General features: G+C 36.7%; 1 protein-coding gene across 2 annotated transcripts in view; it reads right to left on the bottom strand.

The window, feature by feature from the left end:
• The window catches only part of tmtc2 (transmembrane and tetratricopeptide repeat containing 2), a 168,472-nt gene that overhangs the window by 5,835 nt on the left and 136,864 nt on the right, over positions 1 to 25,773 (bottom strand). Inside the window, exons 10-12 of one of the 2 annotated variants that reach the window (XM_031897532.1) lie at positions 20,297 to 20,411; positions 14,243 to 14,306; positions 2,364 to 2,371 (exon numbers count right to left, since the gene is read on the bottom strand). In XM_031897532.1, coding sequence (XP_031753392.1) covers positions 2,364 to 2,371; positions 14,243 to 14,306; positions 20,297 to 20,411 — 187 coding nt within the window. 2 annotated transcript variants of the gene reach the window in all.

The following is a 25,773-nucleotide window of genomic DNA, read 5'->3' as shown; positions in this document are numbered from 1 at the left end:
GTTTGCTATATATATGCATTATTATTTTCTTACAGTTATAAAGATAAATGATTTTGTTTCCTCCACTCTAACAGTCATCCTCAGCCAGCTGTCCTGTTCTCTCAGCGCAGCTAGACCCCAGTTTGAATAGAGACTACTCATCCAGCGATGGGCATACTTGCTTCTGATTGGCTCATACTGAACCTGGAGGACCGTGCAGTAGGAGACCAGTTAGATTACTTTAGAATTGAAGCAGGGGCTGACTGAGGCTGCCTGTTGTCACGGAGGAAACTCCCATAACAACATTATAATGCCATAACTTAATAGGATGACTACGCATCCCCTGTAACATCTTGTGCACCCTACAATACACAATTGTCCTATTAGCTCTGCATACCCCATATAGGGGGGAATGTAATGGAAAAATTATTTGCAATGCAAAAATGTATGCCTCTGTGCGAAAAATTTAATATGGGCTTTCTGAATGCGGAAACTGTTTAGCAACCACTTCTGACAGAATATTTGCTAATTTTATTGTTTGCAACAGTGTGCAGTGTATGTAATAACTTTTTAATAAAAAATAAAATAAGTTTACTTGAAAAGCTTACGCCACCTTCAAGCATGCCTTAAAGTTTGTGCGCAAGTTTTTTTCCGTTTGACTTTTATTACATTTCCCCATTAATTACTTAGTACCGAGGCTATATATATATATATATATATATATATATATATATATAGAAAATAATCATCTGTGGCCAGCACACCCTTCAATGTTTCATCAAAAATTTTTTTATTGCAGATATATTGTTAAAACCAACGTTTCGGTCCTTGTTAGGACCTTTCTCAAGGATAAAAACTGATTTTGGCGCCATTTTTGGTTTTATGAGTGGGTTTGCTGCTTTGTGTGTTCACTTTGAGAAAGGCTGGGGAACCAGCCGAAACGTTAGTCTGCCTAAATAAATTTTCTTTATTTTTTCACTAAGACCTGTGAGTGCGGCATTCCTTCCTTTTTGTATTCACTCATCTATATACTGCACCCAGGCAACATTGACCCTTACATGAAGTGAGTGCCGGCTTTTCTTTACATATATATATATATATATATATATATATATATATATATATATATATATATATATATATATATAGAAAGTATTTGCAGGAATATCTACTATATATGCAATGTATCCGTATGAAGGATATTTAGGACCTTAAAAAAATAAAAATTAAAAAAGCTTTACTTCACAGACTGTTGGTTATATAAGGAAACAACAAACCTAACTTTAATTTAACTAATGTACAAATGAGTTTGTGATATACATAATACTGGTTCCTAGATGTTTTTTTTTAATTTACAAAAGGGCAAGCAATATTATTAAATGCATACACAGTAAAGAAGGTTATTTCCAATTGCTAATAAATCTTAAATGCTTTTTGGCTCTTTTTTACTTTAGTGCAAGATTTGCATTTTAAAATGCAAATGAGTCTGTAGCATGCAGAAACTGAGATTGCTGATGAAGTTCAACAGTAAGTAATTAGGCTTTGCAGAGGGCATAGCTTATTCTTGCTCTTTCTCAAATCTTCTTACACTTGGAATAATGCTGTACTTTATTGCTTCCAGATATGTACCCAAGTTTATTATTGTTTATTATAATTAATGTATGACAAGAATACAGTTTTGCCATTAGCCCATTCTTTTAGCTAATGGGTAAAAAACAACAAATATTAAGTTAGACCCAATTATCTAAAACTGCTGAGTGGATTTTAACATAGTGCCACTTTGTGCGCTCTGTAAGAATAACAGTGTTGGCCATTCTGAAAGCCAAACATTTACATTTCAGAAATGGCCCACGGAAACAATATAAATGTGAAGATGACAGACTTTATATATATATATATATATATATATATATATATATATATATAGGTTATGCCTCAAATAAATGATATATGAAGATGGCTCCCTAATATGAATATTTTATTTTGGTGCATTAGTTATTACTGTGTTCTAATGTAGCTCGCTCACTTAGGGCTAAATTCAACAGGAGATTTTGAGGGTCAGATTTTATCTTCTTGTCATGCAACAGAACGTAATACCATGAAACAGCACAAGATTTTGGAAAATCTGATCTTCATAGGCTGTAACATAAAATCGGATCAGATAAAGTCGGATGGTGTGTTTTGTTCCTGCAACTACAATGAGGAAAATGTGCAGTGGTGTTGATGGAAGCGCATAGAATAAACATAAAAGTAAAAAATATAGTGCAAATCAATGTGGTAAAAGGAACGATAAATTCAACGTGAATACTTAGTCAAAACACCAATACTAGGTAAGGTGACCCCAACTCTGTATATATTATGATACTGATTCTGTATCTGCTCACCAGAACGACTTATAAAGGAGCATGTAGAACCATCCCAACCGGGCGTTGATTGAAGTCAAGTGCTCACAATGTATATAGGGTGGAGAATGAAGCAAAATATAGTGTAAAATCGTTTTAATATAATAAAATCTTGCGCAATACAGGCTACTTACAATATAGTAGTAGATATAAAAACACAGAACAGTAGAGGAGTCAGTGGTACCACTGCAGAAGAGTTTTGTAACCCATCATTTAGAAAATAACACAAAATGGGGCTTTTTGAAATATATATACCTCAAAACTTGGGGCAATGCTTTTGTAAAAAAAAGGGAAGAGGGGCTCAGCACAGCTGGGTTGCATACCATATCATATACTGAATGGTGCTCTTGGACAGAACATTGTAATGTATAGAGTATGGTCACTATCTCAAAACACTGTAAGACTTCAGTTCCCCTCTATCTTGTTGTCTCCCTTAATTATAGACTGTAAATTCTTTTTTTTACTGTCTGCTGATAATTTACTGTCAGTGTCATTTGAAGCATTTGCACTCTGCTATGGAACATGCTGACATGTTATTATTACTGTAATAGAATTGGTTCCACACTGATACAAAGATAAGTTAATAAACTGTAAAATGTGATAGGCGATGAATGAATGACAGCCAATCCATTAGCGTAATTGCTGTACGAGAATGCTATCCTAAGGAAATGTGTAACGGATCCTCAAAGTTGACATTTTTTGTCACACACATCAAATGCATATCAAATTCACTATAAAACACCAATCAAGCATTACTAAAAAAAAAGTTGAAGAATGTGGACAGTAAATTATGAGTGTTTGCCAATATGTCCAGGATCACAGTATAATATATGGGCAGGAATCGGGAAATAAGAAGTAAAAATCATGGATTGTTATTAGCATTGTAATTAGAATTTGCTTTTCTGAAATGGATATTTAGCAATATAGCAATAATCACAGGTCTAGGTCAAGAATATTGAAGAGATTATTATATAAAGAAGAGCATATGCACTGACTGATACTAATCTATTTCTGGGAATGAAGATGCTATACATTGGCCTAACATATATGTGCTTAAAAGATAAATATAGGATAAACAAAAATATTTCTAGTCAATATTCAAATGAGGGGTGGGCGTGTCCTAACAACCCCTGCACGAAGCACAGTAGGAGGGGGATAGCCAATCACAGCTTTGCAGTCACACAAGCAAGTCAGGCTTCAGTTCTGTATCAGGTCAGCCTAGCTACGGATTGGTTCCTATCCTACAGTGCGGTGTGCCGCCGGCTCCCAAGCACAGTCTGGCAAAGTATGCAGCAGGAAGTGGAACATATGGGTGGGACTAGTGGGTTTTTGGAGAATTTTTCAATAAATCAGCCAAAAACACAACTTTTTAAAGCACATTCCTTCTATATTTAGATGAGTACAATTCATTGGTGCAATATTGTTTTTCACACAATAGTAGTGGCATATATTGTGGAGGTGAATCAAGCCCCTAATCTATATTAAATAAGATTATACTATAATCAGTGAGGGCTTGGTGATGATATGAGAAGTATACAAACTGATGCATGAACTTTAATATCAGTATTTTTATATATTTTTACTTATTTATTTTCAGGTATACAGTGTTTCAGAAGGTGATGAAAGGATTCTTGAGAATAAGTATGGATGTTTTATGACCTAGTAGGTTAGACAGCCACTTAAAATGTTTCAGTTTTAAATGTTGAGAATGCATTGTGAGAATTCATATTTAAGCATTGACTTGACGTCCCTCTGCCTTACTGGTGAATGTTGCAGAGATTCTCTGGAAGGCAGAGGGACTTCAATTCCCAGAATCCATCACTCCACAATGGCACAAGGTGAGGAAGGTAATTACTGACACTGTGAGCGTAAAGTGGTTGGTTAATGGTTTGTCAGGTCAGAGCGAAACTGTCACAGTTTCCTTTCAATTTGTGGAATTAGGACAACTATATTGATTTGCACAAGATCTAACTATAACTCTAGGCAACTTGGACTGATTATGGAGTTTGTAAAGGCAAATGCTAGGCTGTTGCAATTAATTCCAATGGTAGTTTCTGGTGTGAAAATTTTGGCCCTGGTTTTGGTGAAAGGTTAGTATTTATTATGTCATTTCTTTTTTTATAATATGCTATTTGCATTACTCTCAGTTTGGGCAAAAGTATTACAAAATGATGATAGATTGAAAAAAAGTAAAAAAAAATAAGTACTGATATATAACTCAAAGAGGGGGTTACATAACAAAAAATCAAATTTCTTTTTTTTCATTTGCTAATGCAATTTTATGAAACCTTGAATAGTCAGAATTGATTTAAGAAAACAAAAGTGAAAGTCACCAAAAATACTTGGCAAGTAAATACTGGCAATTCCATGTGAATTGTTGTATGCAATCATATTTATTTATTTTGCCAGTTCACTAACAGAGTTTATCAGCCTCATTGAAAATTATTGGAATGAAGTGACTTTTTACTGCTAAAAAAAAAAAAATTGGGAACTCAATTATTTGGATGGAGTTTTTTTTCACACTCTTGAATTTGAATAAATCAGCTTCCAAATAAGTCAGCATTATTAGCATTATTATTTTGGTTTTAGAAGAAATATTTTTAAGGTTTAATTTTGTTTAAATCATTCTTTGTCAGAACTCAATGAATGCTTCAATATTTGGGAGACTGGGTCTTTGAATCAAAACCAGTAAGTATCATTAAGTGCTAAGGAGAAGCTTTCCTTCTTTAAAACTTACTACGCTTGCTAATGAAGACAATCTCTGCATTGAAAGGAACAAAGTAAATATTGTTTGTACAAGGCTTTTAGCATGGAATGTAGCAATTAGAACTTAATCCACTGCATCTTAGTCCATCAGCGGTCATGCCCATAAACACATTATAGAGCATAATTTCTGTTTATGTAAATGTGATCTGTCTAAATGCCTGTAACAAGATCATATGCAAGACCAGCAATGTTATTAGAGGAGGAACTTAGCCTTCATCTTTAAGGGTGCAAAAATTAGCTAGTGATACTAAAAAAAAATGGTATTATTATTTCTTTGACAAAGAACATAAAGCAATACAGAATGTAAACCTAGAATCCCTCTCATACCTTTGGAGAAAATGTTGATAAAAGCAGAAAGGGCATTATTGTGTAACAATAGCTTACTATATACATCAGTGCTCCAACATTGGCTTGTGTACTGCAATTCACAAAATCCCACCAACATAAATAAGTACTAGCTAGACTAGATGGGGCTTTGTTTATATGATTAATAAAGGTGGCTGAACACACCTGAGTTGAGACTAACCATAATGGAAATGCAGATTGTTTTAATATTTTGGTCAACTAAACTGTCTTGAAAAGGGATGCAGTATTTAGGGATAGGTTGGCAATGTTTCCACTTGACAGACCCTCCCATTTCTAGCTGGTACCAAAGGAGAGAAAAGCTAGTGAACCAATTCATATCATCCAATCTACTGATTGCAGTATAAACCTAGGGCCAAATGATCGAATTACAACTGAGGGCATATCGCCATCGGACGCTAATGCAGTCCCTGATCCGTTGGAAAATCAAACCTGCCCGATCAATATCTGGACAATTTAAGGCCAGATGTTGGTCGGGTAGGCCAATGGGGGGTGCCCATACACAGGTAGATACACAGGTACGTCCTTCAAATCAGTCTGAAGGACCTTAATCAGCAGCTAAATTCTGTCTGTGTATGGCCACCCCAACTCTTTAAGGTTCCACATGAGATAGGGATATTATACACATGCACTTGATTTTTGCCTGTTTGTTCTGGATAATAACTGCAGTTTGCAATTTCACAACTGCTTGATTTAAGAGCAGCATACACTGAATGATTTTCATACAATTTAGTTGGAGGTGACTAAACTGCATAACAAAATCATCCAGGGTGGGGCCACTTTGTTCTTTAATACAATCTCACTAAGTTAATGGGTATGAATAAAAAGCATATAGAGATAGCGTTTCTTGTTTGTATGTTTAATTTTATAATGATTATTTTTTTCCTGACTAAGCCAAAATCAAAATGTAGACCAGACCAAAACAAATAAATATGAGGTCCCTAATACAAACAGATTTCAGAATCAGTGACTAAGGGTGTGCCATGTAGAAATGTAATTCAGAGGTTTGCTACAGTCCAGATCCATATGATTAATCCCTATATTTTTAGACCACTGACAAATTTAATCAGGCTTGGTGAGAGGCAGTAAATACTGATAAAGTGCTTGATTCATACCGTGAAAGCATTAAATGATGTGAGATATTCCAATAATTAGCCCGTATGTTAAACATGTGTTAACTAGAATTACAATGTTAATAAAAAAAAAACTGTACTTCAGAGATATCTGCATACCCCCTTACTAAAGTTCTTACTAAACTTCTGATTTATTTTACAAAATGGCAGTTACAATCATTTTATACTTACATAATTTCTTTGTTTTACTTTCTGCATCTCTTTACTTACAGTTTAGACAAATCATCTTTTGCAAACTGCTCCAATTTTACTAACTTGAGATCTCTCAGTAAGTGTTCAATGAATTTAGATCTGGACATACTTCTGGTCACTTCAGAATAGTCCAGTGTTTTGACTAATACCATTCCTGGGTACATACTGAATGTGTGCTTTAGTACATTTTTCTGCTGGCAGACCCATGATCTGCAAGGTAGACACAGCTCAATGGGTTTAATATTGCACTCTTATATGCCTTGGTAATTTTGTAATGCCATGCTCAAGGCACCCAGTTCCAGGGGCAGCAAAGTAATCCCAAAACATCTTCAAACCATGTTAGAAGAGTTAATTTTTTCGAAACAAAAAGATGTCTTATTCTCCCAATCTTTCCTCATAACATAATAAACAACATACATTTTGTAGTAATGATGCAGCTGCTCAAGGCAGCAGAACATTGATGATTATTAAGCATTAAAGAAAACAGACAACCCTAATGCCAGATTAGACCACTAGGCCCCTTAGATGTACACATGTGAGAGCCATCAAACTCAAGAATGTAGGCTTGGGTTCTCTGGAATTTACAGACTTTTGTTTAATACGCTTTAGGCAAGATTCAATGTGTCTTAATTATTTTTAAAGAAACACTAAAAGGAAATGATTATAGAATAGTATTGAAAAGCAGCAGATGACTTGCGTTAACAGTATGAGAGGAAAAGGGTGCATGTCTAGAGAACTTGCACATTTTGATTTTGCCAATGAGGTTATAATAAAGAAGTTTGCATGGGTTTCCTTCCAGAATACACACATAGGTTAACTCCTCTAGTGATCAAATTAAACACATTATGTGTTTCTGCTTTTGGGACTCTTACAGTAAGTTTGTAACCCCCACTGGAACAGAGACACAGGTGAAAGGTTAAACATACATGGATTAAATAATATGTAACATGTTGGCACTATAAAATGTTAATAAAAAATCAGCAATCTTTTTGTTCAGTCTTATTGTTTTAAAATTTCAATGCACCAAGGTTTTATATGTTGATTCCTGGTTCCTACCCTGCTGCCCACAATATAACTTATGTAGGGTTAGCATTTACTAGAAATGGTGCAGAAGACCCATACATATAGGCTTACTAACAGGCTGGTGGCTGGTTGAATCAACTTGCTTTCAATTCAACAAAAGAGGGATAAGTATTCTTTATTAACTTTTATCAAAACCATTGTGTTTTTTTAACTGTTGGGTTTACATTTTTTTTTTCAAAAGTAATTGTTGTTTTTGGTGCTAACTTACAAAGTGTGTGTGTTCTATAAGGCTTACACCAGGTTTGCCAGAAGTTACATTCCTTTGTAATTACCCTCAGTTTGAGGTGGGTGGGGTTTGATTAGTTGACCTTTACAGACTGTATAAATAGAACCACTGGCACTCCAGTGGAGCTTCCTCTGGTGGTAGGTGCTCTGTAAGTGCTTGCTCTTGAAGTGGGTGCTCTGTAAGTGGAGTTATAAACTCAGGAGTTAAACACTAAGGGAGTTAAAAACAAGGTAAAACAAGGTATTTACTACAAGTCATTTCACCTATTTTTGTTTAACTGTTCTTGTAACTGGTAGAATGAGTGGTAGCAACATTGAAGGTCTGACACAGTGCACAGCCTGCCATATGTATGCAGTTGTGGAACAACAGTTCCAAAGTGCATACCTCTGTTGTGGATGTGAGCGAATTGCCACTTTAGAGGCTCGCGTTAGAGCCCTAGAGGAACACGTTGCAACACTGCGTTCAATCAACAATCTGGAGAGAAGTCTCTTGCTTACTTAAGAAGAGCTAGTGGGGCCAGATAGTATGGGGGGAGGGGAGCAGCAAAAGCATGATAGGGCAGTAAGCTGGGTGACAGTTAGAAAATCTAGTGTGGGTAAAAGGAAAAGGGAGGCTGCTCCTGGGTTTGCGCATCCCAACAGATTTGCCAGATTCTGTGAAGAAGATGGGAGTGTGAATTCTGGACTGGCGGTTCTAGATGAGGCTGATCTCTCTAACAGCCGGGAGACCAGTTTCTCTAGTAGTGGTGGGGAGGAGAGCAGAGTAAGGCCGAAACAGATGTTAGTTATAGGGGATTCAATCATTAGGAAAGTGGACAGGGTAATCTGTCAAGCGGATCGATTCAACCGGACAGTTTGCTGTCTTCCTGGTGCCAGGGTTCGGCATGTGGTTGATCGGGTTGACACATTATTGGGAGGGGCTGGGCATGACCCGGCTGTCTTGGTACATATCGGTACTAACGACAAAATGAACGGTAGGTGGGGGACCTTAAAGAGTGAGTTCAGGGATCTAGGCTCTAAGATTAAGCAAAGGTCCTCCAATGTCATTTTTTCTGAAATTTTGCCGGTGCCACGTGCAAGTTTAGGGAGACAGCGGGAGCTTAGGGAGCTAAATGCATGGCTAAAGTCTTGGTGTAGGAAGGAAGGGTTTGGGTTCCTAGAGCACTGGGCTGACTTTTCCTTGGGGTACAATCTATACAGCCGTGACGGATTGCACCTCAATGGAAGGGGGTCTGCTGTGCTAGGGGAGAGAATGGTTAAGAGGTTGGAGGAGTGTTTAAACTAGACAAGGGGGGGTGGGTGAGCTAGAGTTCTATAGGAAAATTAGTGTAGACGGGACAGGGGGACTAGCAAAGGGTTGTGGGGGAGGAGTGAGGGGGGCATATAGTTTATCAGATAAGGAGCTTCCGTTACAAGGAAAACAGTCTCATATTTGCCTTAGCTGTAACTCTTCGTTAGCTAATGTAAACATCAGAGGGAGAAGTAGTAATCTCCACTGCATGCTGGCTAATGCGCGTAGCTTGTCGGCTAAATTAGGGGAGCTGCAAGCTATTGCATGTATTGAAAATTATGATTTAATAGGTATCACTGAGACCTGGTGGGATGATAAATGCAACTGGGCTGTGAATTTAAATGGTTATACACTTTTTAGGAGGGACAGAGAGATTAAAAAGGGTGGAGGGGTTTGTCTTTATGTAAAGTCAGATTTAAAGCAATGTAATAAAGACATTACCAATGGAAACGTTGAATCTCTTTGGGTAGAAATTTCAGTAGGGCTGAAGGTCACAAAGAAAATGATCATTGGTGTAAGCTATAAACTACCCCGTATAGATGAGGGGGATGAGGCCCAGCTATTGTTGCAAATGGAGGAGACTTCAAAACTGGGTCAAGTTTTTATTATGGGGGACTTTAATTATTCCGACATTGACTGGAGTAATGGGGTGGCTAAGTCAGAAAAAGCTAGTAGGTTTGTAAATATGCTAAATGACAACTTTTTATTTCAGGCGGTTCAAGAACCTACTAGGAATGACTCTATTTTGGACCTGGTGATATCTAATAATAATGAACTCATCTCTAACATTTGTGTGGGTGAGCATCTGGGGAACAGTGATCACAATATGGTCTCCTTTGAGATAATGCTGCAGAGACAGCTCTATATGGGAGAAACTAAAACGCTTAATTTTAGACGTGCAGACTTTGCCAGTATAAGGGCATCTCTGCATTGTGTCAACTGGTAAAAGCTTTTCATGGGGTTAGACACAGAAGGAAAATGGAACATCTTTAAAACATTGCTTTGCAGGTATACACAACAGTATATCCCCCTTGTAAGCAAGGAGAGGCATCGCAAAGCAAAACCTTTATGGCTGAATAAAAGTGTTAGTGTCGAGGTTGGTAAGAAAAAACGTGCTTTTAAAGCATTCAAGTTAGCTGGGACAGCGGAAACTTTCATCAGGTACAAGGAAGCAAATAAAGCATGCAAAAAAGCTATCAGGCAAGCTAAAATAGAGATGGAAAGGGATATTGCAGCTAGGAGTAAAAAGAATCCAAAATTATTTTTTAATTATGTGAATAGTAAAAAAAAATGAAGCAAGAAGGGAACCTTATTATCACGGGGGGGGGGGGTAAGTTGGTTGATGAGAACGGGGAAAAAGCAGAAATTTTGAACTCTTATTTTTCATCTGTCTATACATCTGAGAAGCCAGATAATGAAGGCTTCCCTTTTAATATGCCCAGTGCTAGTAATTTGGCTACTGACACATGGGTCACTCGGGAGGAAATTCAAAAGAGACTTGAACATGTAAAGGTAAACAAAGGTCCAGGGCCGGATGGGATTCATCCCAGGGTATTAAATGAGCTGAGCGCTGTGATTGCCAAACCTCTTCACTTAATTTTTCAGGATTCGTTGAGGTCTGGCATGGTGCCGAGAGACTGGCGGATTGCTAATGTGGTGCCGTTATTTAAAAAGGGATCCCGTTCTCAGCCTGAAAACTATAGGCCTGTTAGTCTAACATCATTAGTAGGAAAACTTTTGGAAGGGGTAATAAGGGATAGGGTACTTGAATACATTGCAGTTCACAATACTATTAGTTTGTGCCAGCATGGTTTTATGTGTAACAGATCTTGCCAGACTAATTTAGTCGCCTTTTATGAGGAGGTGAGTAGGAACCTCGATGCTGGAATGGCAGTTGATGTCATCTATTTAGACTTTGCTAAAGCGTTTGATACAGTACCTCACAGAAGCTTAATGATCAAATTAAGGAATATTGGCGTAGAACATAATATTTGTAACTGGATAGAGAACTGGCTGAAGGATAGAGTAGAAAGAGTGGTGGTAAATGGAACATTTTCTAATTGGACCAGTGTGGTTAGTGGAGTACCGCAGGGGTCAGTCCTTGGTCCTTTGCTTTTTAACTTGTTTATTAATGACCTGGAGGTGGGCATAGAGAGTACTGTTTCTATTTTTGCTGATGACACAAAATTGTGCAAAACTATAAGTTCCATGCAGGATGCTGCCGCTTTGCAGAGCGATTTGACAAAATTGGAAAACTGGGCAGCAAACTGGAAAATGAGGTTCAATGTTGATAAGTGCAAAGTTATGCATTTTGGTAGAAATAATATAAACGCGAACAATCTACTGAATGGTAGTGTGTTGGGGGTTTCCTTAATGGAGAAGGATCTAGGGGTTTTTGTAGATAACAAGTTGTCTAATTCTAGGCAGTGTCATTCTGTGGCTACTAAAGCAAATAAAGTGCTGTCTTGTATAAAAAAGGGCATTGACTCAAGGGATGAGAACATAATTTTGCCTCTTTATAGGTCCCTGGTAAGGCCTCACCTTGAGTATGCAGTGCAGTTTTGGGCTCCAGTCCTTAAGAAGGATATTAATGAGCTGGAGAGAGTGCAGAGACTGCAACTAAACTGGTTAAGGGGATGGAAGATTTAAACTATAAGGTGAGACTGGCGAGGTTGAGGTTGTTTTCTCTGGAAAAGAGGTGCTTGCGAGGGGACATGATTACTCTGTACAAGTACATTAGAGGGGATTATAGGCAGATGGGGGATGTTCTTTTTTCCCATAAAAACAATCAACGCACCAGAGGTCACCCCTTTAGATTAGAGGAATGGAGCTTCCATTTGAAGCAGCGTAGGTGGTTTTTCACGGTGAGGGCAGTGAGGTTGTGGAATGCCCTTCCTAGAGATGTGGTAATGGCAGATTCTGTTAATGCCTTTAAGAGGGGCCTGGATGAGTTCTTGAACAATCAGAATATCCAAGGCTATTGTGATACTAATATCTACAGTTAGTACTAGTGGTTGTAATTATAGTTTATGTATGTGAGTGTATAGATTTACCAATGGGTGTGGGTTGTGTGTGCTGGGTTTACTTGGATGGGTTGAACTTGATGGACACTGGTCTTTTTTCAACCCTATGTAACTATGTAACTATAAAGAGAAAATAGTTATAGTATATAACAGGGGTCCCCAAACCTTTCTTATTTGTGAGCCACAGTCAAATGTCAAAAGACTTGGAAAGCAACACAAGCATCATAAAAGGTCATGGATGTGCCAAATAAGGGCTAAGATTGGCTATTAGGTAGCCTCTATACACACTATCAGCTTACAGGGGGCTTTATGTGGTAGTAAATCTTGTTTTTATTCAACCAAAACTTGCCACCAAGTCAGGAATTCAAAAATAACTACCTGATTTGAGGGCACTGAGAGCAACATTCAAGGGGTTGGTGAGCAACATGTTGTCCCTGCGCCACTGGTTGGGGATCACTGGTATATAGTAAAATTATTTTTTTTCCCATAAGACTTCACTTGAACAGCCATACTTTTCAATAGGCAATTAAAAGTAAGAACTAAATGAAACACTAATAATGATTATGAAAATAAGTAAATATGCCCATTAAAATAACTGAAAAAATTAGAATGCACTTTGCACTTAGAAAAAAATTCAGTAACATGAATGTTAAAATAGGGAAAACATATGTCATGTAACTCTTTCAAAACAAAAAACTCAGAGGGAAACTTCAACCCGTAAGTCTATGATGTCATATGACACATCCTAATGAACGCTTCCTCTGTTGAAGCAGCCAGACGTGTAAATTCTACATTGCTATGTGCTCTAAATCCCTCCAGAATTTAGGAGTTTGGATCATGTTGGGTGATTTATTCTTTAACTGTAAAATGCAGTTACACGTATACTTCAGCTTTTTCCCACAGAGGTCAATATGAGCGTCCTTCAGGGGCCTTAAATAAAGCAACCGTGCAAAAAGAACAGATAAGAACAATGTGGAACGCGGAGTATATTACTTTCACCGGCACATTATTTTAGCCACAACAGCAAAGTATCTGATAAAATGGCCAAGGCTGTTTCAGTAATCCAAATGCTAAATGAAATATTCTTTATCTTTAACAGAAAAAGCGTACAAAAGACAGCTCACATTACTTAAAAGTTCCAAAAAGTATTTTTTTAAGACAGCTATGTTAACGCTTTGTGGCCTATATCAGGGCAATATATACCATTTTTTATAGAAGTCACTCTTGATGGGTCTGTTATCACGCTGTAGTCAGCATCTCTGATCACAGACTATTGTCAGCTAAGATAGTTCTAAACTAATTACACCATTACACACCATTCTTGCATTTCATTCTCTCTTCGCCATGGTTCATCTGCATGCAGAATCATTTGCACATCTGCAGTCCTAAGGGAATGCACTGAACATATAATGCCATATGATTGTGCCTAAGCCTTCCTTTCCTTTATGGAAATCATTCATGTTCAACCACACACAGTCTTTCAGCCATTAAGGGCAAAGGTAAGATGGTTAAATGACCACCATGATACTTTTTTCTGTACACCTGAGATGTTGCTATACTGGAGTATGATCTTAAACATCTAAGCACCCAAAAATCATAAACATGTGGATACTGAAAAAGCAGTGATGTGGTCCTCCAACTTCTTATATAATATTGCACAATTTTGGAAAAATGAACATATATCCAAATCTGCTCAATTTCTAAATTATACGACATGCAGTAACATATGTATTTAAGTAAATTTCCAGTATGATTCCCAAAAAGCATAGAAAGCAACACACTTACGTTTGGTCTCAAACCTGCTGCCAATTTGTAGTATTTCTCTGCTGCTTCGTTGAGACTTGCTTGCCTACAGTTAAAAGAAAAAACAGCAGGAATTAGTTTGATTCCAATTTACAGTAAAAGTATCAGTTCTGTTACATTGGTGTTTTCATGCATGCAACTTAGAAGAACAGTTTCTCAAGGATTTGATCATCATAACTGTGCGGCTGAATAATGTAGCTCATTTTTGTTGCAGCCTATTTAAGTCATCTTACTTCCAAAGTATTTTAATAACATTTTCTTTCTTTGTTTCTAAGGTTATTTTTTTTTTTAAAAATAACCAAACACTTGTGTCATCACTCAGAATAACAATTTGTTATTAAAATACAGACCCATCTCAAAGGTAAGGGAAACAGTCAATAGCTTGCGCTAACACATGGAATCCTTTTGTGGGCCACAAGATCAGACAGATTTTGGTTGGAGTGGGGGAGGTCTAAAATAATAGAAACTAATAATGGTTTTTGGGCTGATTTTTTCTTTAGGAACCTGGGGGACATTTGTACCAAAACTTGTAGTCATTGTGTACACTGGTCAATCTGTTGGGTCCAAGGGGAGGCGCTGCCAATCAAAGAACACATTGTTAGTTTAATCTCTGAAGCACAGGTTAAGGGTAAGTTTAATTAATACTAAACAGAGCTATGAATGGCTAGAGACCATTACACATTTTAATATCAAGTATATCAACTGTGCACTTAAAAAGCAGCATCTAGTCTACCCTTGGTGGGGCCAGGGGAATATGGGAACAGTACTGATCCTTGCTGCAGTATTAACATCTAAAGGTGGCCATACATGGAGAGACTTAAACTGCTGATTCAGACCCTTCACATTTGGCAGCGTATCTACCTGTGTATGGGGGCCCCCGACCAATATCTGGATGAAAATCAGCCAGATGTCAATCAGGCAGGTTTGATTTTCCTGTCAGATCGAGAACCACATTGGTTTATTGATGCAGTCCTCGCCCCAATTGCTTGTATCCCCATCGTTGTGACCTCGTCAAACAAGTGGATCTTCACGTGTATGGCCATATTTAGAGGTCAGTGTGCAAGCAGATGTATTATATCTAGTGAATATTTGCGCTTAATGGAAAGCAATGGTAAGTGTTGGTAAGTAACATTTGGGAAAATGTTTTTTTATGTTGTGGCTTTGTATATTTATTTTGCTATTGCTATATGTTAAACCCTGGACACATTATATTCCCTATGACACACCTTTCCTGAAGATTCTGTTCTATCTCAGTTCTATTGCTCGTCACAATGAGCCATATAAATCAACAGAGAAGTTTCAGGAAATGCTTCCTGCCTCAGTAACTTAAACTTCTTAAGATCAAAACTTCTTTAGCTGGTTGTCTGGACGGAACAGCCCTTGTGATAGTCATTCTCAATTTTAGCAGCGTTTGACTGCTAAAATAAAAAATAGCATACTTTTCATTTTAATTAAATTGTTGCAAGTGTCTATTTGAGTGGCTCTGCAGAACTCACCACGACTGCACATAAACAATTATATTTATCAGTTGTTGAGGTGTGTACTAAAAAGAGCTTTTAAATGGCATGTAGTTCAAAATTCCATCCTGTTCTACTATTAACTTCTGTCATGTCTTTAGGGAAGCATATTTTAAAAAATTAATAAAACTTCAATTGATTTGTACCCATCTGCTTAGCTAACTTGCTTCTTTTTCTTTCCATTGTAAAATCCCATGAACACTACCCTCCAACCATCTGCTGTGGACTATTAATTGCATTGCCATGCTGTACAGTTCTGTGGAAATTGGTCTATAAATTTAGAATAATCACCAAAAAATGTAGGTAGATTTTTCCTATTTTATGTTGGTTCATGAAATGTAAAACTTGCTACATCCAGTCAGATACATCTCTTCTGACTTCATCTAGCTAGTTAGAGATTTCCATAGTGATGTTTTCTTCTTCTACATGGTTAGTTATTTTAGATTTTAGAAAGCTAGAAGTCAGTGACTAGGGAAGGCATAAATGTTCCATAACAACTAATCAGGTGATGTTCAGGGATTTTAACAATCACCTAAGGAATACAGAAAAATGTGTCATTTAATGGAAAATGAATAACTAATTGCAACAACCACCTCTGGATATTTAATATATCATATAAACCTCTACTGACGACAACACTGTAAGTGAGCAGCTCAGAACAAGGAAACAGTTGGACAGCGCTGCCTTAGACAAAGACATATCCTCTCTGGTATATCGGTTCCATCTGTGCATGTTAGAGCAATAAGCTGCAGAAGGAAGTAGACATCCCCAGAGACAGCCTTCTGCCTGGCCAGCTAGAACTGTGAGAAAATTGTGATTCTTTTAGCCACTTTCTATCCAATTCCTTTTAAATAAATTACATATTGGTACAAATACTTCAGGATAACACTCACGAGATGGCAGTGTATAAAACTGCCAAGCCAGAGATCTGCCAGAAATATGATCAAAAGTTTGCAACCTGTTTCACTGGGATGAAAACACATATTTTATGTGTGTATATCTATAATAATGCCATGGGCACACAAAGCACATTTCAGTTTACATTAGCATTTCATGATCTTCCTGAACTTCTGCTATGTTGGGACAAACTGCTGAAGGTTCTCTGGACTGACATCCCAGCTAGTGAAGAGAAATGCCATAAATGTCCAATGCACTGTTATTAACACCCTTATTTCTTTTTTTGTCAGGAGAAACAAATTGCACTCAATTTCCATTTCTTCCAATCTAGTCATAAATAATGAATGAGAACCAACCATGCTCGCTCTGTCGCTGAGTTCACACATTTCAGTACAGAAACCTTCAAAGGTTTTCTATTTAGATGAGTTATGGGTGCGCACGCTGCTTCCTAACCTATACCACTTTACTATAAACATTAAGGAACTGCCCTGCTTATTCCTGGAAATATATGAATGCTTAGAAGAGCCTGGCATGGGAAGCTATTTATTTTCTTAGAGATGATTATCATACTGATTTGATAGTGACTCAGTAGCCAGCAAGCAAAAAAATACTTTTTTCCCCCTTCTTATAAAGGAACAGCTATTAAAGCTGCTTCTTCAAGGGCATGATGTAACTCCTTACAGAATTCATGTCAATATAAAAAAAAATGTAAAATTGGTTGTGTCTAGCTTGTAGCCTGCTTACAGAAATACAAGCTTTTTCAGAAAGCACAAAAGCTTTAATGGGTATTGCATAATTATAAGTGTGTTGCCTGAAAGCGCATTTATTTCCATTTCAAGACATTATTTTTGGTAATATTATTTTAATACAACAATTCTGTATGATATTCCCAGAAGAAACATGCTGCATAGGCCATGTGATAGTGGGGAAAAACCTGCCAAATACTCTCAAGGATACCCAGTGACATAGCAATCCACATAGGAGGAAGGGTGGTTACATTCTATGTTGATTTGCTATGTTCATGAAAGGCAACATGGTAAATATTTTGTTACTGCTTATGTGAATAGGTAGTTCTATATCAATATTCAATTACAAAAATACAATCATATAGAAAAGTGTAAATTCTTTTTATACAAATTTGTCTCATGCACATGCTTACTGTTTCTAATACTGTTGGAAGCCAGCCGAGTTAACCAACTACTCTAATTCACAGGCTCCTCACAGAGCAAATAGTTAAAAACTGTAAGACAAAATGTAGACCAGCTATAGGCTATTCTAGAACATGTTAAAAGTTAACAGTAAAGGTGAACTAACTCTTTAACAAATGGTTAGAGTTTCACACCACTTTTATTAAGTTACTTGCTACAAAATGCGTTCTTTGCACTTCCCCCATCACACTTGGCTCTGCTCTTCCTGCCTTGCATTTTGAGTCAAATCGAAATTGTATTTGTCTTATCTTTTATGTATAAGATTTGCCTAAAGAGTATGAATGTACATAATATAAGGTTACTTTTTATTCAAATAATATATTTAGACCTAAAAAGACCTAATATAGACCTAATATATTTAGACCTATAAAGGGTACTGAAAATTTACTGGAACACAGTGGTCAGACATTCACTTTGTTCGTGTAACAAAAAGCCACAACTATTTAGCAGTTAATGTATCAGAACCTGAAAAGTAACATCAGCTGACAAAACCTTTCCTGACTGACCAGAAAATGAGAAGAGTCATCACCGAGGAAGGTCACATTGTTTTAACTGCTGGCCACATATTATGATTCACACCAACATTAAGAAGCATACATCAAACAGAAATTATTTCCTGTTATTCCAGACCACGGAGGCAAAGTACCGCAGCTCAACCAAATTAATATTTATGAAATCAATGCATGTAAAGCTAGTAATGGGTATTTTTTGTGTGGAAATCTATGGAAAAGCCCCAAAACATAAGTCTAAGCAATATGTACTGTTTGTATCAGGGGACTAGAGCAAACTTAGAAAGGAATGCTGCAGATGTAAGAGCCTACTATGGTTAAAGCTGGAGAGCAAACACAAAGGCAATGCTGTATTTATTGACTGATTTCAAACATTTGTTTTCTTAGTATCTACTGGTTTTCTTTTCTGTCCCTCACTTTTTTTTTGCAACAGAAAAAGCAGTGTAATAACAGACCATGAAACTTAACAGATTGGAAGACTGCAGTATATGGAGAAAGCAAAAGTGGGGATCCAATAACAACAACACACTGTAGGGTGCAGACAGACTAACGCAGATTGAGAGGGAACAAGGTTTTGTTTGATTAAATCCCGCTTCATTTGTAATTCAAACATCAATAGATAACTGCCAAGATACACAGGTACAGAGGCAGAAAGATGATTTTGTATTTATTGTTTGTGGACCTGGCTTAAATATTGAATATATCAGCCCCTTTCCTCCTGAGATTAATAAAACAGTCCATTTCATCTGGTGCAGACTCTTAACCAGACAAAACATACAAATAAAAATATTTAAACAATATATGGGCTCATCAGGCAATGTAATAGCCTAACGAGGGATCCTATTTCATGCTGTTTAGGCAAGCATCCTTATAGCTGTAAAGATGAAACATCAGCTAACATAGGCACTTTATGAACTCATCCCTGATTTATGCACTTGCTGCTTGATTTGGTCTTTTAACTTCCTAAGCATATAACAAAGAAGGATTATAGTCCTTCCCATCCAAGAAGTGCTTATTCTTTATATTACCGCTTCCTATAAATATCTATTATATATATATATATATATATATTTATATATATATTTATACATTTAACCAGTGCAAGTGCTGAGAAAACATTTTTTTCAATTTTCAGTTAAATTTGGGATCGTATAAAAGGTGTCATACAATGATATAATGGGAATCTGCATTAATGACAAATGTTTTGTGGCAATGGAGAAATAATAAAAAAGCTGTAGGGTAAATGCAGTTTAGACTTGCAACACTTGATTAACCCCTTAATTTATAAGGGCATTACATTTTGATGTCAACATGATGATCACTCGCATAATCCATGGTGCTGGTAAGAAAAAACCTTGCAAAGACATGGACACAGCAAAGTAAGCAGAATGTCTGTCTACGACACAAGGGTGTTTATTCATGTATTTCTTTTCTGTGGCTTTTTCATGCGTCCCACACTATGGCAAAACGTGAGTTCACAGTAGAGTGTAGCTAACAGAAATGGTGGAATAGGTTTCTAATTTCTTTGAACAGGAAATGATGTTAGGTGGGAAATGGCATTTTGACAGCACCACAGTCAAGTCACCAGGCATACCAGAGATCTTATTGGCCGAGTTAACATTCTGGGTAAATACCATCCTGTAACCACCAATTAGACCATATATATGGTACTGCCCAGCCCAGTGGAAGGAACCCCACATTTCTGTCAATGATTTTCTTTGAAAATGTTTAAATGAATTTCTGGCTGTGGAAAAATCTGCCATTGACATGAAAGCCAAAATTCAAGTTTGTGATTTTAAGTTTGGCTTTCTCTGCAGAATATGTTCAGGGTGCCATTAGAATTACATGGGCCACCAACACCAACAAGATTACCACCAATCATTTTTTAAGTTCCCAGTCACCTACCTGAGCATATGAGCTGCATTAAATACAACATCAAATTCAGAGTTGTCAAGTTCCGCTGCTTTCTTTGCCATTTCTGCAGCTTCTAAAAGGCGTCCTTCTTCTAGTAGAAATTGTCCTGAAACACACACACATACAAATACAATTCAGTTGATTACAGAAAATTAAGACACTTTCACTCACTCGCTGATAGAAAGCCAACATTTTGATTTTTTTTATCACAAAGCTCTTTATCAGAGTAATATATATATATAATCAGGAATTTGATCTTTTTTTATAGCTAAATAATGCTTTAAATAAGCATACTGAAATGTTCTACATAAAACCTAACAAGTCTTAAATACAATTTTATATAATTTGTACATCATTTTCCATGCCTTCTTCCAAGGCATAAATAAAGAGAAAACTTTTCCTCAACATAAAAGAATATTTGCCTTCAAATGTACTTTACTGAATATTAGGCACTGATCACATTATTGGCGAAAACACACAGGACAATTAGTTGCCGAGATTTTTAAAAAATCTGATCATGTGTGCACAATTTACTGCACATATTAACATTAGAGTATATATATTTGTAGAGCACATATGAACATAAATGGAGAACTTCACACAAACACAACTTAAGCTTTTTTTTAAAGTAAACATAATGTCATGCAATTTTGCAACATACATCAATTAAAAAAAATATACAGGCTTTTTCAAGCCTGGCCCCCAGTGCAATGCATTGTGGGTTATGAAGTTCCTGCATGCTGTCTGTAAGCTGTGGAAAAGTTGTTAGAATTTTTAACATCAATGTTTTAGTCCCTCCTCTATGCCAGGATTTCAAATGATGCAGAAAGAGAAGAATTGTTTTGCATCTGGATTTCAGCATATAAAAACTGTATTCATTCCTACTTTTTGAAGGTACAGATTACAGTGATAGGTATATTAGGAGTTTCTATGTTGTGTGGGGCACTTTAACAAATTTTGTTCGGAAGCCGGAGCTTTCCTTTAAAATTTTTAAGCATGCCTATGATTAAGTACCTTAAAATTAAAAATTTTTTTGCAATGGCTGTCTGGGGGATCTGTGTATCAAAATCTTTGCTGGTACAATATCCCTCCTTGTGTTGTAAGTCTGGGCCATGTGCACCGGACTTTATATTGCTACTGGTGAGCTACATATTTGTTCACACATTATAAGAATGTTTTGTTATTTTCCATTTGCAGTTGTCTTAAATAATGCAATATGACTTAAAGACTGTCGGATTCTAGTTCTGCCAGTCCCTGAAGCTCATTTATTAAGACTGTGTAAATCTGCACCTGGGCAGTATACCAAGGCAACCATGTTATGCGTTCATTGTTCTACCTGCTCTAGGCTAAACAAAGCTTTTCACTGGCTACTTGTATGGGTTGTTACCCATGTGCAAATTTACCAGTGCCGATACTTGAGCCCAAGTGCTGAAAAACCTTACTTTGAATATTTTCAAAGGGATTTTAAGCTAAAATGTACTAGTAATGCTGCTGTCATGTTTTTAGGGGAGGTGTCAAAGTGGCAATTTCAGGTGCTTTTACACATAAAGGGGCCATACTTGGGCCAATCCTTGCAGGTATCAAATTGATTAGCTCTTGAGCTAAAGGGATGGAAACCATATAAAGAACCATAAACTAAATGGGCAACTGTTTAAGTCAACAGCCCAAATAATTCCAGGAGGAAGTGAAAAGCAGCTGTGGCTCCTATTTGCTTCCTTATCTGTCATTGAAACATACATTGGCAGAAATGATGAATCAGCAGATAAGACTTTTTAACATGCCAATAGATCCCTGAAATAAATGATATCCATAGTACATGGCCAGGTTCTGACTGGGATTCGAAATAGGCCCTGGCATTTCAAGTACACAGAGGCCCAAACAGCCTCCACCAGCTCACTAAATAGTGACTGTCTATGGCATCTTACAGCAGCCCCTCTGGCATTTACCAGAATCCACAGATTGCCTTTCCAGGTCTGTACATGGATATCAGTTGGGATTAGCAAGCCACTATACATGTAACAAAATAAATTATCGGTACTTGTTTGGCCAATTAAAAGGCTCAAGGGATGTTTTTCTTGTTAGTGCAATCTTATCATGATTACTCAGCAAGTCCAATGCTTTAGACTTATCATTACTAGATACTGTATAATATAACCTGGATGCATATCTTTTAGCAAGTTGTTCATCAAAGATCAGGCAAGATTTTAACTCTTAATTCAATGTATAGAATATAATTCTAATATATAGTGGTTTAGACACCATCAATTATTTTATATAAAGTAGAACAATTAACGTAAAGTTCTAAAATTTGGGGATAACTAAGGTTCACAAATATATTACTTTGCTATTTAATAGTATTTAAATACGATTGCAGTGGATCATGTTACACTAGCTTTGATGTGTGTGATCATAAATTTGTACATCTTCCATGAACCAGAGACAGAAAATGCCTGTAAGGAGATGTTTTCAAACCACTGGGCTGCAAAGAAAAAAAATGCCTTCAAACACAATTTTTTAATGGCAAGTAAGCTCAAAATTTCCATCTGAATCAACCAAATTAATCAAAGAAACTGAAGGCAGTGAAAAGCCACCCATACTTTTACAGATAGTTTGGGCGTCTAAATACTTGTTAAGTCTGACAGTATGTTATTCTAACAGTCTAAAGGCCTATAATTTTAGTAGACTGATATTAGCAGAAGTTGTAGTTTGCAATTTAAATTGCAAGGTACAGACTATTATTATAATGATGCACAGCTGTACACATACTCTCTATATCTTTAAAGGGAGATGTAAAAAAAGACAGTTGATGTTTGAGATTAAATTCCAGCACTTTCCAGCCGGCATTTCATTTTTTTTCTATATACAGCTGTGGTTAAATTTAGTTTTTTTTTAAAAAAATGCTCTTTTAGTCACTATCCAAAGATGAACATTCTAGCCGAGACTGTTCATAGCCTGGTTATTCAAGTCATGGAAATTGCTTGAGTGCGCCCCTGAAACACACACACTAGATTAAGAGTTTCAAAATTCTGTGAAAACAAATTCCTATAAAAATATGCATGTCAACAACAATAACCAAATAAATATAGAGTGTATCTTCCCAAAGATAGTTAAACCAAAATAAAAATTGCATCAGTTATATAATTGACTATATCAGTTTAGACTAGCACCAAGTCCTCACTGCACAAAATATGGCTGCGCTGGTGTTAGAACTTAAAATACCACTTTTGGTAAAGCTGGGCATACACATTAAGATTCTCTTGTCTTACGAGCATATCTTCGCCCGACAGGCCCACCTAAGGTGGGATAATTGATTGTTTGGCCCTAGGGGCAAACAATCAAATTAAAATGACAGGTATATGGGCCACTAAACCAGGTATATGGTCCTGATCCAACAGAAAAATCAAACCTGCTCGATCAAGATCTGGCCAATTTTAGGCTAGATATCAGTCAGGAAGGCCTATTGTAGGTGCCCATACACAGGCTGATAAGCTGTTGAATCGGTCTGAAGGGCCCAGAGCAGCTGAAATCTGCCTGTGTGTGGCTACCTTTAGCCAAGATCTATATCACTAAGTGGCATAGTTACCAAAGAATGAAACTAATGCTTGTCTCAGTCTGCCAGAGTGAAGTTCTACTATCTCTATTTCAATGAGCTTTATAGGAGTGTCTTTATCCCACTTATCTCACTTTTACCCACTGATAACTATCCTCCCATATATCCCATATAAATTTATAGAGAGAACTACAATGAGTTTTATGCTGCAGCAAACAAGGGGAAGTTGTGCTCACCACTAAATTTCAAACCATTAGAAGGGGGTGCAATGAGGCGGTTACCACAAAATTCATACATACAGCAACAAGATATCCTCTGCACTCACCCAATATCCCATATAGATTGTAAGCTCTACGGGGCAGGGACCTCCTTCATCTTGTGTTTCTGACTCTTATTGCAACTGCACTTTGTATTTATTGTTGTACTTTGTATTTATCCATTATCTTTAACCCCCCTGTCTGTATTAATGAATTCTACTGTACAGCGCTGCGTACATAAGTAGCGCTTTATAAATAAAGATATACATACATACATATATAGGGCATTAAGACATTCTGTGCATCAATGCACTTATCTTTGATGTAGTTGGCCAGCTTTACATTGCAATATATGGACAAACAATCCCTGCTTTGCTAAAAGGAGAGGGCATTGCTTGGTAGCATAATGTACATAATGTCTTAATGTCATATCTATATATTGATAATTGGTGAGTGCAGAGGATGTCTTGTTGTTGTCTGTATTTTTATGCAGCATCACCTTAGGCTAACTTTCCTATAAAAATGGAAAAAATAATGTTGGATGATTGTATTTACTGTCTGCTGTAAGACTATGAAATTATTATTCAAGCTGACTAGTTACCAAGTACGCAATCTACACCTGCTATTTAAGCCATTTTTTGGGGAACAGGTGACTCTGCTAAAGGTCCAGTATATTCCAATATGAAGGCACTAACCACATCAAACAACTATTTGCTCTTCTTTAATCTACATAGTACAATACATAATCACTAATAAATATTTCATGAAGCCATTATAATGTCATTAGCACAGATTTAGGCTTGCTGTTTGGAGTACACTTTAGAAAGACCCATCTCATTAACAAAATCTCCAAGCTTTAGTTAATATTTCATTTAATAATTACCCTCAAACAAAATGGATCAGTTTAAAACCTACAGGCAAAGTGTTCCCAGAAAATCTGTCACCATTTTTGTGCCTTCCATGGTTCTATTTAGGACCAAATACAAATTAAGGATTTAAAATAGATTTAATGAACTAAGATTTCACAGTTAAAACAATAGCACTCTTAGATGTATGTTGACTCACTATATACATCTAACAGCGAAACCCCATAGAGTATTCTAGAAAACATCTAGTAAAATATTTAGACTGGAAGGTATGTGAATAATTTTACAAAGCTATTTGGTGGCATAAAACATGTGACACAGAGGGAAATTCCATGCCATGTGGGCAACTGACTGCAATGCACTTTTAAGGGCTGGGCCAAGGAATTCAAATTCATTCCTTTCCAATCTGTCATTGTAGTTGGCAGTAAGATCAATGTAGAAATGCTGCATTCTTAGTATTATGTCCTACTTTTTTATTGCACAGCAATTTTGATGGAAGTAATAGCTAATATTTGTACATTTTATCTTACATGATACCAGGCAGTAAAAATCTCACCCACAGACAAGAAACACAACTATAAATGGGGCTCATTTATAAACACTAATTTGCAGCCATTAGATTAGAATTTTCCAGCCAGCTGCAGGTAAAAAAAAAAAAAAGGAAAGCTAATATCTGATTTGTTGCCATGGGTTACTGTTCAGATACATATTTGCCCAGTATTTACAAATTTCCCACCTTACACTTAAAAGTGCGTGCCACTCCCATTATAGTATTTGCAAACTTTCACTAAATGT

This window comes from Xenopus tropicalis, chromosome 3 (assembly GCF_000004195.4).
Source record: "Xenopus tropicalis strain Nigerian chromosome 3, UCB_Xtro_10.0, whole genome shotgun sequence".
Classification (NCBI taxonomy): domain Eukaryota; kingdom Metazoa; phylum Chordata; class Amphibia; order Anura; family Pipidae; genus Xenopus; species Xenopus tropicalis.
Note: the sequence above shows the minus strand (reverse complement) of the source record. Positions and strands in the feature narration are given on the sequence as shown.